Source organism: Corvus hawaiiensis, chromosome 4 (assembly GCF_020740725.1).
Source record: "Corvus hawaiiensis isolate bCorHaw1 chromosome 4, bCorHaw1.pri.cur, whole genome shotgun sequence".
NCBI classification, from domain to species: domain Eukaryota; kingdom Metazoa; phylum Chordata; class Aves; order Passeriformes; family Corvidae; genus Corvus; species Corvus hawaiiensis.
Window position 1 is genome coordinate 27,776,005 of NC_063216.1, and position 18,388 is coordinate 27,794,392.

The 18,388-nt window shown below is 41.8% G+C and overlaps 1 protein-coding gene across 1 annotated transcript in view; it reads right to left on the reverse strand.

The window, feature by feature from the left end:
* MYH9 (myosin heavy chain 9) overlaps positions 1 to 17,597 on the reverse strand; it is a 69,770-nt gene extending 52,173 nt beyond the window's left edge. The window contains exons 1-2 of the mRNA XM_048300658.1: positions 17,471 to 17,597; positions 1,536 to 1,888 (exon numbers count right to left, since the gene is read on the reverse strand). Coding sequence (XP_048156615.1) covers positions 1,536 to 1,868 — 333 coding nt within the window. The 5' untranslated portion in view covers positions 1,869 to 1,888; positions 17,471 to 17,597. The remainder of the gene's footprint in view (positions 1 to 1,535; positions 1,889 to 17,470) is intronic.
* Positions 17,598 to 18,388: the final 791 nt, after the last annotated feature.

The window sequence follows — 18,388 nt, forward strand, 5'->3', positions numbered from 1 at the left end:
GCCTTCCCATTAATCTCCTGACTTGCTGAGAACTGCTGACAGGTGAGATCAGTCCATTTCACAAGTGCACAGGAACACAGTTTTGGCAAGACTAAGATTCTGTAATAGAGAACTACTATGCAAGGTTTGCTTGGGTGAAGGGTGTGGGGATTTTTTACAAAAAAAACCTTACAATCTCCTTACAATCCAATCAGAAGAACTCAATTTATTAGTCACAGACCATGTCTGAAATTTCAGATGGCATCTTGCAAGATATGTGAAACAGCCCATTGCAAGCATGCAGCAGACCTCGAGACACTGCTGAATTATTTTCAACAATTGTTATATAACCTAGCAGTGTTACCTATTCTAAAAATATTACACATGGATCTTGCATATCCTATTTCATCTGAATACCAAGATTTTTTAGTCTGAGGATAGATTTTGACCAATAGTAGAAGGAGTTGTTAACTACAAGAATAATCAACTGCATCAACCTCCAATTACACTAGCTCTCAAATTTTGACATCAGGCTGTGGGAGTCAGACTAAATTTGTATCAGCCTTGATCCTGCAGATATCGTCTGATAATTTCTCCAAGAGTCGTCTGCATGCCTTCATGGCACTGCAGAAGAGCAGGCACAGCACTAGTAAGTCAAGAGTTTCTCCCTTGTGCTCTTCCCAGTCCCGTTTTAAACCAGCCACTGCACCCAAATTTTACATTACCACTGAGTTTAATAATTCATTCTATACCTGCAGAGTATTAATAAAGCAGAAGCTAGCATGACCAACATCTGCTTACTAAACATAGGCAACATGAAGAGGAAAATCAGAAGGGAACTGAAGAACCAGGTCAAGGTTCCAAAGTCTCCTTCCCCACCTTTCCCTATTTATTGGCTTTGGTATTCAGTGAAGTGGTTGCTGCCTGCTTCATTGGGTATACCATTGGTCCCATAAATGGTATCTGTTATTTACACAGCAGTAAGATGCAGGAATCTCTGCTCTTGTCCATTTTGGGATGGAAAGAAAAGGGAACATTTCCTATCTGTAAGGACATGCAGGCAGACATGTTCCTTCTCTAAAAGATGCTCTGAGATCCAGAATTTTTGTAACACAAAAAGCTTGGCACTAGCATTCTTTCCCACTGAAGTTCCAGACATGGAAAACACATTTCAGATGCTGGGTGGATTAGGACTGTGTTTTTATTATTATTATTTGGTTCAGTTCAGATCAGACTCCATGTTTACCACTATCCAACTGCTCTTGTGTCTTGCTAAGAGAAAGTTAAAAGGCATTCAAAACATCCTGCGAACAAAGACATTAAAACATTAAAGCCAGATTTACCATAGCATTCCTTGAAAGCTTCAACATTAACTAGAGAGGGATTGGCATAGTTCAGTGAAAAAATTTTAAGTAGAGGGAAGAAGGTAAGTCACATGATGAGTTATGTATAGGGGCAATGAAAGGTTAACATACACATTGGGGAACAAAGCAATTACAGTAAGTTCACATGCTGTGCAATCAAGAACTCCTAGCCCAACAGACAAGATTACTTACATAGATCAGTCCTGAGTAGTACCTCTCCTTCAAGTTGTGAAGCACGGAAGCCTCATTCAGGCACGTCAGCTCTGCCATATCTTCTACTTTAGAGAATTTGGGGGGGTTCATCTTCTGGATGTCATCCTTATTTACTTTCACTTTCTTCCCATTCTCTGCCAGTTCCACGATGGCTTCATCTCCTACTTCTTCCTTCAGGCTAGCTGCCTCAAACCCATTCTTCTCTGAGGGAACCCATACCAGCTTCTTAGCAGCCCAGTCAGCCTGAGTCAGGGGGTTATTAATGATGTTTTTGTCCACATAAAGGTACTTATCTGCGTCTCTTTGCGACATTGTGGTTTACAACTGGGGAACTGTGAAGAGAGGGGGGGAAAAAAGAAAAAGGATATTTTTAAAGCCTCAAATTGCCTTACAAATTCCTAGAGGCAGACAGGCACATGCTATGTCCTCTGAATCCCTGGTCATCAGAGCATGCCTCTCCCTCGTTTAATTTCATGTTAGTAAGCGCCGCTAAAGTTGTCAAACTTCCAATAAGGCCAAGGTTTTGCTTGCCAAGAGTATGAAAAAAAACAAACTAGCAAGCAGTTTTAAAAAAACCCAAAACCTACAACAAAACACTGACCGTTAAGCATTTGGAAGCCATTATTTGGCAGAAAAGAGGAAGCACATTAAAGCAGCAAGCACCAAACAATTTGTGCCAATCCTCATAGCATCAGACACTGTGTCAGTAACATTCATGTCAAGATTAACCCTTCACTGCTCTACTTGGTAGAGATATTTGCTCAGAAATAAAATCATAAATGTTTAATCAACAGTTTTGCTTCATATCTCCTTATTCTGATAAGCTATAAATCAAAACCCACAGCTTCTCAGAAATGTCAGCTACCAGCCTAGACCATGAGATGCACTTTGCTTCTAAAAGATAGCAGTAATTTGAGGATACCAGTTAAGACTGATATTAGATACTTTCCTTTCCATCACCAGCTTAGTAGTAATACCCAGCCCACCAGTTTTTTATCTTTTTTTTTTTGGCTAGATAATATTCAGTAGCAAAATATCTCCAAGATAGCATCAGAATAAATCAGGAAATTTTACAGCTAAAAACCTTCTACTAAGATCCTTCTATGAAACTGTGGCCAGATAGAGGAGAGAGTTTCATCTCTACAAAAGGGAGACTTAGGCTGCATACTTGAAAAATGGCACCCTAGATTTAGTGTTTCATCAAAACCAGAACACTACCGCCAGGGATTTTCCAGTTTATAAGGCAGCAATTTTATTAGTGCCATTCAAAAGTCCTTTCAATCAGAAAAGGACTGCATGCGTCAAGGCTCATTAACCATGTAACAGCAGCCTCTTTACAAAATCCCATAAACATTACTTCTTGAATTCTTCCTCACAAAGATACCAGTGTCCTCAATATATGTTTTTCATAACTTGCATAGAAACTAGAGTTCTTTACCACCTAAAGAACAGGAAATGAAAATATGAGTACTCATGTCCTAGAAGGCAATCAGGAGCTATATGGATAACTTTTCTACAGAACTCATATTTACAAATCAGCAGGCAAATCAAGTAAGTGAAGTCTGACTACACACACTGCAGACAAAAACGTATTGAAAGTGGGACAGAAGCAGCTCAATTCCCAAAACATGCATGAGAGCAACAATAGATGTAGAGTCCCAGCATTAGCAAATAGTGAATGAAGCCAGAAAAACATCAGCCATAATAATGACGGGCACAAATGCCCACACCACTCATTTGTAAGCGTGTAGGGAAATTCCTTTCAACAAATGTATCACTCTAAGTGGTATGTAACTTTGTGCCAGAGACTGTATGGATAGCTGTATATTCACAGTCAAAAATTCTTTAGCAAACAAAGAGAAAATTACTCTATAAATAATCACTTCCTTTAGCTTGAGTTTAAAATCTTTGTCTTAAGCCTTACAGGATACGCCAAGCAGCTATTCCACACTTGACCTCATCTTTCCTTCCCCACAGGGTCACTGACACTTCCACCTCAGCCACCATGGCAGTTCTCAGAGCAACTCCTCCCTGGCTTTTCATATTATTACTGAAAACAAGATCTTAATGGATAAATGATCAAGAGATTTGTTGCAGAGACAAGATGCAGCAATCTGGAGGCTGCCATAAAAAACTTGAGCTGTTGGGAGAGCTCCAAGGCCATCTTATAACAGCCAGCCTGACAGAGTACACAGGAAATAAAGAAGACAAACAATTCAACATATTAGGATTTAATGACACTGCAGAGTATCATCTGCAGGTTGTGATCAAAGGGTTAAAAAAAGGGAGTGGAGGGAAAGAGGGGAAAAAGAAAAAAAAAAAAAAGACATATTCAATTGTGTTCAGAGTTGTATCAGGTTTGGCAAGGCAACAGCTGTGCTCTACCCTCCATTACACAGCTTCCTGCCTATGCAACTCCCAGAATGTAACCAGTTGCCTTTTTTGGCTATAATCAGAGAGGACACAGAGGCACTATGCTTCAGCTAAATTCAGTTTCATCATTTCCTGAGGAATCCGAAGTAACCAGACATCTGAAGTGTCCCACATTACACTGAAACACAGTCCTCACTTCCTCGCTGCTGGAGTACATGCATGCATTCAGGACACCTTGGAGATATATTCTAGAATAAAGGCATTCTTTTTGGCTAAGAAATAAGTAAGACCACAAGAAATCTTTCAAGGGGTATCCCCAGCCAGTCATAGATCTGAAGAGAACTAAGGAAAGAAGATAGCTACAGAGAGGTTCATCAAATTCCTTGCAGGAGGAGAACCCCAAATTATCTCACGTACTACAAGGGTGCATTCTTCAGTCAGTAAGGGATCATTCTAGAGCATCTGTACCTTTTTATTTTCAGGGCTGAAAATAACTTTCACAGTAAGGGGAGAAACAGCCTAACACAGCTATTCTAAAATCTCACCAAACACTACGTTTAATGTATTTTTATTAAATATATATATATATATATAGTATAATATATTGTATATATAAATACATATATAAGTTTTAATATTTTAAGTACTACCAAATAGTAGTGAGGAGATTCAAAAAGGCTCTGCACCTCAAACTTGAAAGAGACTCGATAATTACCCTATTGCATGGCAGCAGCAGTCCTCCTATCATCATCTTAAACTCGCTGTCATGCGCTCCAGAACAGAATCCTCACGTACTAGAAGTAAAAGACTAGAGGCTCAAGCTAAGATAACATGGCATTAGAGCTATTCTCGAGGCTGACTTCGAACCCACAGGGCGTCTAAACTAGCAATACCACAAACCAACCATTAATTTGTCTTCTCCACAAGAACAGTACCAGAGGAATCAGATTCAGCAAGTTCTATCTCATGGACTCCTAAACTTCTCTTCCTAGTTTATGCTGCATTTCACTGGGAATTTCTAAAAATCCCTTAAAGTGGTCAAGGAAGCAAGCAAGCCCAGTAAGCTCTTACAGCAATTCACAATGAATGCAAACCATTGCCATTTTAGGAACAAATTAGGAAGCAATTTGTTTGCCTGGTAGTTTGCATTTGGGGTGTAGATAAATATGTAGGACAAGGGCATTTATCTTTACATGGCTATTGTGCAACTGCCAGATGAGAATACCGTTAACAATATTCTTTTTGATGCTAGTCTATATGCAAGACGACCAAAGAATACAGAAGGAAGACAGACCATCCTTGTTTTGAGTTTAAATGCCTCCTTCCTAGTATTGTTTCCAAAAATGACATACTACAGTCACTTCCCCATTAACCCAGTATGGTCCCTTATTGTGGTTCATAGCAGTCTGGTCAAACTCTGCTTGTTTTCCGTTATTTCAGGGGCCAAAAGACATTCTTTGCCATTTAACTAACTACATAATTGCTACAAAGATGCCATACAGTCACAGACAGAGACAAAGCAACTTCTACAGTCATGAACAGGACAGGACCAAAACATCAAGGTGTAGTGTAACCTTAAAAAAATAATACCAACTGCCCTGTTGACATACATCTTTCCCAGCTGACAGATTCTTTTGAGAGGAACAAGTCAAACACTGGATTTAACTTAAGATGACATGCACTCCCTTTGAACTGGGCAGAATTACTCCAAACCCTCACTGGAATACAATCATATGGACAGAAGTTTGCCTTAGTCTCCTGCAACTTCATAGCCTTAAGGCTTGAATTGTAAGACACTTCACACACTCTCTACTTAAAACATCAAGTGCTTCCCATAAACCTGGGAACAAACACTATCTGGTTTGGAAAGGTTTAAAAGCTACCTCTGCTGTAAGGTCTCTTTCTTTCAATTACAGTGTTTTGCAACTGCTGAAAGCACAGAACATTACCTGTTTGCAATTTAATTTTTGGTAACTATTTGTATTACATCTCCCGTTCCCCCCAGACATTTACTCTGTCAGTAGCCACAGAATTGTTCCTGGGAGTGAGCGACTGCTCAATAAGATAAGCTTGGGCTCTACTAAACAATGGAGGCAACAGCTGAAGTAAGAACAGAATTCACAGATTCAGAAGAGCATTAATGGCAAGAGTTAAAGCATCACACTTACAAGTATTAGAGCACTGGCTGGGCAAGGAAACAGCTCCGGTCTGAGTTACCTGAACCATCATTAAAGTAGGGATCCCCACACTGCTCTTTCTTGGCCTCAGCCTCATTCCTAGCAAAGATGCATTACTACACTGGAATAGACAGCTTTAACCACATACCATTTCATTTCCCTATTTTAATGAATCATGAGAAGTTTGTGAAATACTGTGCTATGGAGAATGCAAAAGAGCCACACACATGCACTGAATCCTTGGCAACTCAGATCACCACTTCAGGACTTTGCTGTAAGACTGAGCCTATGTGAAAAGGGACATAAGTGGATAATTACTAGATGTTTTCTTCTGTTTCACATCCACCAGTAAGACACTGTTACATATTGTCCATGATTTCACATTAAACAATCCTCCCACAATGGTTTACCTAGTGGCCTTTCTACTTGCAGTGCAAGAGAAACTACTCTAAAGGGTGACAAAAAGAATGAACAATAAATAGCAAACATATTTAGACTACAAGTTAATTTCCCTTTCTTTAAAGAGTGCACATTTTAAAAGCAGTTCAGGAACACAACTCTCCCACCACTTTCCAAACTGTGTTACCTTTAGCAGGTTGTCAGAGGATGCAATACAAGACAAAAGGGGCTGTCCTTTCACAGAACAAAAGGAACATACATTTCTATAAGCAAGACAAGACTTTTGCACTAGAAAATTACAGCACTGCTGGTCACTTATGGCCCTATTTCAGGTACAACTAAGTGGCACTCAGTGAAGAAATTTAATTATTTGTTAATACACAGCATTTAAAAAATAATCTCACTTTGAGAAGCTGCTAATGATTCAAACTAAGTTTGGCCAGTAACATTCCTATGATGGGAATCCCTGCTAAGCGTATGATCTGAACAGCTAATACTTGCATTATTTCTGCAACTCAACTATTTTGCTTTCCCCAGCCAGCTGAATACAGTTCATCAAATCAGGTTTAAGAGCAGCTAGAAAGCTAGACTAAACTAGTCTAAAATAGACTTTAGTGGCCAGGCTAGCTACAGTGACCATGAACTGACAATATAAAACCCCTTACCCACCAATAAAAAACTTCCTATAATTCCCTTGTATTCACTAAGAAGTGGTTCAGATCTCATTTGTTTATGTTAGGCTGACGCTTCACAGCTCCAAGTGCCAGTATGTTTATGGGAAAGAAAACTGTCAAGTTTGTTAGCCCAAACTGCTCCAATTTGTAAGCAACAACCTACATAAAAACTGGAGTCTAAATCACTAGGGGTGAGAAATGAATCACAAGGAGGAGGTGGAGAGGAAAGGAAAGGAAAGGGAAAAGCTGGCAGGAAGCTGAACTGATGGACAGGTTATATCTGCTTATTTCTCAAGTTCAGTATATTGACACACAGCAGCGCTCAATGCTTCAGGCTGAATGCAAGAATCACCAATTTCAGTTATGCCACGAGAGAATACACCACCAGGCAAGTACCGGAGCTCACAATTAACACCCCCTCACAGACAGCCCCCCAAGCTGAAGGCATTGAGCTACACTTACCCTTTGTGTTCAGAATGCTGCCATGCAGACTCATTTCTTTTATTTCAGCTTTATTTGGGATTCATAATAACTGCTATTAGGCTTACTGTAGTTCACTGCTTTCCTCTCTAGTCACAGTCTGACGCACACAATACACTGTTGAAAGATTTATTTCACAACTGGAATGCAGTTTGCTGGCAATTATTGTTGCATATTCAGTTTGACTGTAGTGCTGCCCAGACTTGCCAGCTACCCTGTTTATTACTGTAAATGAAACTCAAGGTAGAGCACTAAAGTACCCTCTCTGTATGTGGGGCTCTAAGAATCAAGGACGAATCTAATTATTTAATGCATAAGTGATGCCTCTATTGCCGTACGCATGGCCAGACCATGTGTACGGCAGAAGAAAGAAGTTGAAGGAAATTCTGCATCTTCCAGGTGGCCTACAGGTACCCAACATGCATCCTCAGAACAGCGAATATGGAATAAATGTTTCTTGATTTCTCCATGTCCAGCTCCCTTCATCAGCTGCCAAAGCAGCACTCTGGGATGTGTGAAGCAGCACTTGCACATATTCTACTGTAACAGCTGACAGAGGAGGTTTGCTCAGGCAGCTGGGACTTCCTATGGTAAAGTGCAAAGGCCACAAAGCCATGTACAAGCAGACATTTACATGCCACTTAATAGTCGCCTTTTCTCTCCACTGGATTCAAATACAGTGGGACTGTGAGAACAGTCCTACAAGCACAGCACATGTACATTAAACAAAAATTAACGCCCATCTGAAGAGGCACTTTTGGGTGCCAAAGACTAAAACCAGGATAGTGCAGGCTTCACCACAGGCTAGAGAAGCACAGGAATGATCTTGGGCAACCACACTGCATGCAGTAATTAACCACTGTAGGTTATAGGCAAATAAAGCCAGGCATAGCTTCCCTAAGTTAATGCTAGGGAGGGTATGCTTGCCTCTATTTTAATTGCACCTTATGAGTTCAGTGAGACATAAAGACACACTACCATGTAGATGGCACCAATACAGTTAATCAGCTCTATGAAGCCTGTGCACATTGTTTAAACACACCAAACACTGATTTAGGGAGGGGGAGGGTAGCCTTCTGCTGATTTCAAGTCCAGTCTTTAGCATGACAAAGCTAGGCTGGCTGCCTCCCAACCCCATTCACTTTGAATAAATATTCAAAGTTTACAATCCTGCATAATACACTTTCTGCAACTGTTGTTTCTCATTAGTGGAGTACAGTACATGCCTTCTAAGAAGAGGAGAGAATTCCTCTTACAGAGACAGTGTGCCCACAAGGAAAACATTCCAGGGGGAGAACACATTCTTCGTGACCACTCAGCAAAGTAATCCCACTTAAGGAGACAGCTGTAGTTCAGAAAATTGCAGCCCATCCCTGCTGTTCAAGCTGTTTTGCTGGAAGACTTGTTTTCAGGCGGCATAATGGCCTGGAAAAGTTCTGATCAGGCATGCAGAATTCCCTACGGACATTGCATGAGAGAGAAGGGAAGAGCTTAGAAAGTTTTAACCTGTCTTTGTTACCTCAGGGTCACTTTTCATCCCTTCCCTAATATTCTGATTTAAGGCTAAAAAGGTATCTGCCAAGAACTCTGTGGCACTGCGTAAGGTAGCTCTACATACATCAATTACCAATCCCTGTCATCTTTGTCAATGCCAGGTTTCAATTCACTGCAAGAGGGAACAAGGAATTAAACAATGACACCAAAATACAGAGACCAAAAATATGGTTCTGGTTCACCCTTTTAGATGCAAATATTTAGCACGTATGTGGCCAGGATAAAGTCATCTTACAGGAACAATTACTCTTGCTAACATTAACTGACAAACTGCTTTGATCTCAGCATCGATACTACTAATCATCTTCCAGCTCATACTGAAAAGAACCAAGAATCAGTGCAAATACGTCTGGTAAATTATTTTTAAAAGTATTATTTTTACTTTGCATCAAAAGTTTCTCTAGACACTTTCAGCTCAACCTATTGTTCCAAACTAGGACTATGTACAAACAGCCTTCTGCTACATCTCATATTTTTATTCTTGTTTCAAATCATTCTGCTGCACATTAACAGCAGCTATGGGGATGGCAGGCAAAAACCCTGGCACAGAGAAGTCTACCACCTTTACAGGGTCCAAGCTTGACTCTCAACCCTTCTAGCAGTATGTAAGGGTTCAATAAGAGGATCTACGTCTCTTGTTTATGATGGCGATCTCTGAGGTCAAGGTCTGGAGAAGAATGACTTTTCCTGGACATGAAAACCCAGCAACTCCTAAACAAAGGAGAAAAAGCTACATAGCCTTTAAGTTTAAGGAGGCCAGGTTGAAAATATTTATAGTTTCAAAATTTTTATTTTTATTATATTTGTTTGGTTTATAAATACTTATCCTCATAAATATCATGTTCAAGATAGTCTGAAAATCCAGATTGTGACATTTCCCTACTGCATTCAAGGTCTGGCACAGCTTCTTCGCCATCCATTATAAGCACCATTCTACAGAAAGCTCCTGGTGCAGCAGAGCACACGAGGAACACTGGTTTGGGCTGTATACCTCAGCCTCAAGCTTGTCTTCTGTTGCCTCCCTGACCCGTGCTTTCTTCTCTCATTGGCAAATGTATCAGTCTTTAAAAAGGAACAGCATTAGGCATTGCTAATTTTAGAATTCACCCAACCGTGCCCTCCTGTCTGGATCTCCTGAAGCACTGATTTTTGTGTTAGAGGAGAAGAAAGGACTCATCTTTCAATCTCAAACAAGTAAAAGGAAGGGCACTTGAAGTAGAAACTAAGTCTGGACTATTACAATCATGGCTATATGGCATATAAGATTTTCTCTATTCTGGCAATACAAGAAAAGACTTCTTTGAAAAAAAAAAAGAAAATGATCTCCTTTTGACAGGCGACTGATATGACATTCCATGGTTCCCATATGAGGAAACAAATATAATTTGAAAGTTTCCCATAAAGTTTTGCTTTCTGCCCTAAAAGGATAAAAAAAAACACACAAGGAAATACTGACCACAGAGAAGCCAAACCGTTTCATGTGTTTCCACCATAGTTAACAACATCATCCACAACCATATACACAGCAGTGCTGTGGTGGTGAGGCACTGGAACAGGCTGCCCAGAGAAACAGTGGATGCTCCATCCCTGGAAGTGTTCAAGGCCAGGCTGGATGGGGCTCTGAGCAGCCTGGTCTGGTGAAAGGTGTCCCTGCCCATGGCAGGGGGTTGGAACGAAATGATCTTTAAGGTCCCTTCCAACCCAAACAATCCCGTGACTCTTTGTTACTCTCCTTATCTACATGAGCAAGAGCTGAACCACTACTGCAGCTGCACTTTTTCCTGACAGAATTAGCAATAATATACCATGGTGATATTTATCAGTTAAGGCTACATCAAGTTTTTCAAGCACTAAAGAACTAGAATTAATTTATATAATTCTGCCCATTAGGAAAAAAAATTAAGATTTGCCACATAAAAGATTACCTCCCACTATGTGGGAGGAGAAGATAAAATGATTGTGCACATGTATATGCCAGTGCTACATGGACAATGTAGATAGTTTTTAGAAGTTACATTAATTTGCCTAATAAATTGGCAATCCTTTTTTTATGACTAATCCATCTTTCTCATCACATTTGTGTGTTCTCATTTTACTTTTCCCATCATATACTGCATTAAATTTGGAAAGAGCCATTAAACCAATTCACAGTAATTTACTGTGTAATGAAATGTCAAAGACTTTAGTGTCTTTGATAAAGATTCATACTGCAACATAAACCAGTTCACTTAGCTTTTATTGTCTGGGTTAAGTCACAAATCCTACGTCACAGTTTAAAGAGTTTTTGAGAGTGCCTGTAGAAAAATCTTATTTGGTATTTATGCTCCACTAGGAAAGAAAATTTTCTTGGTCATTATACAGACACATCCACTTGAAACACACCAGTTTCAAGTATCCAATTATTTAACTATTTTAGGTAGTCTACTGTGTACCTGCATCCATGCTTCCACTTTTTAAAATAATTCTGAGAAGTCTGAATACATTCTACTTGATGTCAGAAAGGGATAAAACCCATTTCTATCTCTGAATAACAGAAAAAAGATGTCTGAACCACAACTATCAAGAATAAAATATAATAAGTGGCATCCTGTTAAAAAAATAAAATTCCACTAATACAAAAGAAGTATTTCTTGGACTACTTCATATGCATTTACAAGCAAAAAGTAAAGTTGTTTTCTAGACAGTTACCACAATGAGGAATTTATGAATTAAATTGCTGTTTACGGGTATCTTCAACTCAAATCCTCCCCTTCTGACCTGTTCCACTAACTTTTAAACACACAGCCATCTGTCCTCGCGACCACCCAAAAAACCCAAAGCAGAATGTCAATACCTTCCTCTACATTTTAAACTATCACTGATATAGCCAAAACAGAAGCCTGAGAGTATTTTTCTTCATCTACATTAAAAAAAAGGTGCAAAAATCAATTTACCTTATAAACCAACTAGTTTCAAGTGCTTAGCCAGGAACTTTCTAATTCAGTTCACTGGTTTGACTTTAGATTTACATTCAGTATTGTGTTGTGAAGTTCTTACATCTAAACACCCTGTATTTGCTCAAATATGTCTAAATCCCAACATAGGGCTTTCTTTTCTTAAATTGATAGCACATCAATGAAAATTACTTTGTTCACACATTTCAAAACAATTGATTTTATCAATTCTGTCATGGAAATATTGGAATCTCTTGCACTAAATGGCAAGCAGACCTACACTGTAACAGTACCTGTCAAAAAGAGCTTACTCGCTAACAACTGACCTACAAACTGATACGACAGTTCTGTTAAGTCAGTCACATTTGGAAAAAAACCAGAAGCAACTAAAATTAATTTTTAATTTAAATTTGGCTGTAGGTTTCCTTTTTTTTCCCTTGAACATTTAAAACAACTCTGTCACTAAAACTAACTGGGTTGGTTGTTGGCCATAACCAACTTTAACCAAAGTCAAATCGACAGCACCTTCAAGGTTGATTAAGAGAGCCTAAATTCAAAGGAACTGGTCAAATCTGGAGCTTAAAAGAAAAACACAGGTGAATGTACTCTTATCACTACAAACAATAAAAAGCGAAGTAAACTATTACAAGAGCATGCTTTAGGTCTTAGATTTTAAACAGGAAGCTGCCCAGCAGGAAAAAAAACTCCTCCTGATTGCACATGACTGACAAAATAGAGCTGTAAAATTTCTCTAAACCTTTTTTCTTACAAGTCTGAACGCCCACTTTGCTTTCACACAAATCAGAACTCAAGTTCTGTGTAGAGGCATATATCACAATGGATTTCCTGCCGAGACCCATTAAAATGGTAGTTCTTGATGAATGGAAGCATTCATCAGCTAAGGATACTTTATGATACAGATTTCCAAGCTAAGTTTCCCTTAACATATTAATTATTAGCTTGAGTTTACTGAAGTCGCTCATCCATGTGGTTTTATTTACTGCTCTCAGTAAAGTCAGCATACATGCATTAGGAGAAATTTAAATTTCTAGTCATGAAGACAAGCAGAATCCAAACCCTATGTACAGAAGTCTAGAGGCATAAATTTCATAAACAGGTCATGGGAGTGAAGCCACAGCATACAGCATTACATTTCATCATACCTCTCTGCAACCAGCAACAATACATTTGTAATACTTCTACAAGAAATAATTTACAGTAGACAAAGTATGCCAGATCAATTTTCCGGTTTCCATTTCGCTATGGTTAAAATGGGCAGGACTTAGCAGTACTAGCTCCAGAAGTATCAAACAATGAAATCAATCACAGCCCCATCACCAGAAAACTGTAGACACTACTATTTCTTCAGACTCTTTAGGATGCTCAGAAAAGCAACATATTGTGATGAACAGGAACAGGCCAAAGGACCATTAATTGAAAATGGGGACTAATCCATTATGCTGAACACAACTGGGCTGGAGTGAGGTCAGAAGCTGCTAACCCACTACAGTGGCCTAGGACTTCAAGACAAATTGGTGCTGAGATTATTACTTCAAGTACTCTGAACAAGTTCTCACAGCCACTGAAGAAAAGAGCAAAGCGGATAAACCATAATTAAGATGAACTTGTAAATTGATGCATTTCATTTAGTTGGACAACACCCATTTGCATTAGCTTCCAGGGCAGAAGTCACATTTGTGTTTTTGCCTCAGCATACTCTATTAAGATCAGATTTCTAGTTTCCATCTCTTTCTACACTAGAAAACTCAATTAGAACCATGGTGTGGTTAAACTGAAAAGAAATTTAAGGTACAAGGTCACCGAGCCACCATTAAGCTAGAGCAACTGCCAGCAAAAACAATGCTGCTGTAGGCAATGCTCTGCTATTATAGTTTTGTTCCAACCCACAGAAGACTTAATGTCAGGCACACAATTTCTCTACTTAACATGCAAACAGCTCTGCCTCAATTATAAACTAAGAAAACAAGGAGTAAGAAGATATTTATACAAGAAATCAAAGACAAAAAAAGTATGTTAGAGGGCACCAAGTGCACTGTTGAGTCAAACCAACAAAAATATATTAAACCATACACTGAGGATTAAGGTTTTGGACACCTTTTAGTAGACGTGCACACTAATCCTGAGCCTCTAAAATGCACTTTAGTCATCAGTTAGCGCCAGTGTGTTACCCAATAACCAAAAGCTACCACACAAAAAAGCAGATGTAGTATTCAAAAGTGGGAGATAAAACAACCTCAGCTTTGACTTCCCCTTTCAGTAAACCCTGCATTAACTAGATGAGTTCCTGTACCTCCCATGGGTCCACTTATAATCTCACCCTATCACAGTCACACTAATACATAAGCAACATAAATCTGGGCAAGACACACGCCTAGGGATGGGGTGGAAGCCAAAGACTGAGCAGAATCAGCTCAGAAATCACAATACCTCTGACATGTGTCCTGTCTCCTTTGTTCCGTATCCTGGAAATTAACAGAACCGAATCTGAAATTTGGCTATAGACAGACTAATCTCCCAGTGCAACTGAAGTATATTTTCACAAAGCTAGTAGCAGCTGATATACATGCACTCCCTCGTACCTGCATGTAAATAGCCTGACACACGACTAACCTGGGAATTATTAAATGAAAAAAGCTGGTACATTATTTTTAAAGACCTTCCTAGATAATAATGGTTCGGGTTTTCAAGATAGTTTGTTGCAGCGGTAAATGCAAGTCTCGCATTTGTGGTAGATACATTTGCAGAGACAAGTAATGTTGCAAAGAGACTTAAGCACCTGTGACATCCAACTGCAAGGCAGTTTTCAACTTGAAGATGAGAGAGTATTAAAGATACCACCAGCTACACAGCTTAAACACTATCCAACACTTTGCATAATACCTAAATAATGTGCTGCACAAAACAGATTATTTCAGCTTCCTAAGTGAGAGATTTTTCTAATCTCTTTCCTACAACTTTACGGGACAAGGAGGTTTTTTTTTCATTATTACTTTTTCATTAGATTAATTTAAAATATTATGGTGTAGCTCTCACAAGCTATTTGTCTACTTAAAATGTTCTGAAACACATCATAATCTACCCAGAGGAAATAATGAAAAAAATATTATTCTTTATCTCTTGAGATGAAATTATCATCTGGCACCTTTTCTCTTACAAGATTACCTTGAAAGGAAGAAAAACCCCAAAACCAAAACAACCAAAAACCAACCCAGAACCATGGCAGAAATATCCTAACAATCTACACAAAGGCTAATAAAAGGACTTCAGTTTCTCCGCCCATTTTTTCGGGCGGACAGAACCCAAGTATTAAGTCTTCCTGTTTATACAGAAACAGGCACAGGCTACCCAGCAGAGCAAACACTGAGGGCACAGACTCTTCTCCAGAGATCTTCCAAAATCAGACCTTGGCTATACAAGTCAAGCATCCAAGAGATGACACCAGATTCCAAAAAGAACCACATCACTCACCAGCTTGGGGACAGTTACATTCACTTTGGCATTTCAGGTTAGTAAAGAAGTTCAGATCCCCATTCTATCCATTGCTACCAATTTTGCACCTACCTTAGGGTTATAGAAAATTTTGCCTGTTCACCTCCATAAAGACCATGCACACACAATGAATAAGTGCAATAAACAAAGCTATCAAGAAGCAGAACACGCCAATTTAGGCAGTCCCACCTGATATGGAGCATCACGGAACTGTTGCATGATTTCCCTGTAGTTACTTTCACAAGGTCAGACCAGCACAGAGTCTTGTGTTTATACAGTTCTGGAAATTGTGATTAACAACTTCAAAACCTTTCTGCACTACTTACACTTATCAATTGCTTTCCCTTCATTACAACTTTCTGGTTAATAAAAATATTTGTTTATCTCATTGAAACCTTGTGAGAGCACTACAGACCCAGACAGTGCATCTGTGAGTCAATACGTCTCTGCACCATGATTTGCCATTTTTGCTGGAATGCCATCGATGAGTGAACTTAATCACATTGTGACCTAGTGACTAATTTCAAAAGCATTTTACACAGGGAGTAACTGATTAGAGGGCTGTTACTTTGGAGTTAAAGCTTTACCATACCTAGCCTTATGAACAGGACATGTATACAAGAGTCAAGAATGCGTAATTTAATCTTTCAGTCCACGGTTCAACAGCTTCCATGCAAGTTCCCTTGTATTTCCTTACAGTAGACAAATCGTAAATGGACCTTGGCCTGCAGAATACTACAATATCTTTACAAGTTTGAGTTTTTTTTATGCATTACTTGAGAGATTACTATTCTTTAGAAGACCTGCCCACTTATAAAAAATCTTAGGTTCTTAGTCCACTCTGATGGAGTGTGGCTCAGGACATCATGACACAGGATACGGAAGAAAAACCTACAAAAGAAGAAAGATCAAGAGCACGAACAGTGCTTCAAGAGGGAAAAAGAAGGAAAGAAATTGTAAGGAGGAAAAGAAAATGGGATTAAATAGTCACTGCATGCAGAGTTTACTGATCAATGAAGTTTACTTCTGAAAAATCCCCCTTTATGACCAGAAGCATGTTATTCCTTTAAAACCCATTTCACCCTGCGTTTAGGCAAATTAGGAGCAATCCTCATTAAACACACTGGGCAGGCACCACCCTCCGGGGCTATGAAACTTGTTACTTTCCACACCTACCGAGGACAAGTTGGTAAAGATACCACTCAAAGCCGGAGAACTTTTACTACTCGGTTGGAGGTGATGCCTGAAAGCACAAGCTATCTGCAAGAGCTCTCCGTGCAAGCTTCATCTTGCCCTGTCACTCCCTCCTCCCTCCCTCTCTCCTGGCCCAAACCGAACGAGGAAGTGGAGCCGGGCGGGCGGGCGGAAGCCAAGCCCATGGCGGTGTCTGCAGGAGGGTTGTCAGCCCGTGACTCAGGCTGCAGCCCTGACAGCTGCCCGGCGGCCCTGCTGGCCCCTGCCCGCTGCCCCGCGGGACTGGCACCGGAGGGAAGGAGGGAGGGGAAGGAGCTGGGTCCGGCGGAAAAGAGCGCCAGCCACCCACCCCAGCTGCGGGAGGCCGGTTCGCGGGGCGCGCAGGGAGCAGAGCGGCAACTCCCCGGGCTCACACGGCCCCGGAGCAGAGGGGGGACACGGGGAGCACCCCAGCACGGCAGGTCCCACGCGGACGGAGCGGGAGAGCGGCGGGACAGCGGAGCCTTCTCGCCCGGCCGGACAAAGAGGCGCCAAACCCGGCGAGGGAGGGAGGGAAGCGCGGCGCCAGGGGGGATAAACGGGAGCCACCCGCACCCACCGCCCTGCCCGACCGGCTTCACCTGAGCCCGGCTACGGTGGAGGGAAGGAAACGCCGCGGCGGCGGCTGCGCTCCTCAAGGCAAGAGTGCGGCGTCCTCCGGCTGCGGCTCCTCCCGCGGCACCGCGACCGCCGCTCGCTCACCGGCTCTGCTGAGCCGCCCGCCCGTCCGGGCGGGGACGCCCCGCCCCCGTGCCGCCGCCCGCCAATGGCGCCGTCGCTCCCGAAGATTGACGGCCACTGTGGCCAATCAGAGTGGCTGAGGTGTGCGGAGGCTGGGGAAGCCGTTGAGCCGTTAGCAACGCCCGCGCGCCCCGCCCGGCCCCGCCCAGCTCAGCCCAGCCCAGCCCGGCCCCGCGGCCGCTCGCGCGGGGAGCGGCGGTGGCCGCGGGGGGTCGGGGGCGCCGAGGGCTCCACCCCGCCCTCAGCCCGCTGGCCGCAGGGTCGGGCCAGGCTCCCCCAGTGCGCTCCGCCCGGGTCGAGCCCTGCCGAGCCGCCCCCACAACGCCCCACGCCGCGCCAACCCCACAATGCCCCGCGCCGGGCGGGTACCGGCGGCCCGCGCTGGCCTTTGGTGCTCCCGGGGGCAGCGGGTGCGGCCGGAGCCGGGAGCAGGGAATGCGGCTCAGCCGGGCGACGGGCTGCGGCCCCTGCCGCCGGAGGCCGGGCCAGAAGTCCTCGGAGATGGGGCTTGGGGGTGTCCCGTCAAGAGGTTCCCACTCAGCCTTGTTGTAGTGTAAAGTACCTGCGACAGGAAGATGCCAGTCAAAATTTCGTTTCACAGAATCAATTAGGCTGGAAAAGAACTCTGAGATTATCGAGTCCAACCTACAATCGAACAGCACCTTGTCAACCACACCATGGCACTGAGTGCCGCATCCAGTCTTAAAACCTCCAGGGATGGTGACTCCACCACCTTCCGTGGCAGCCCATCACAATGT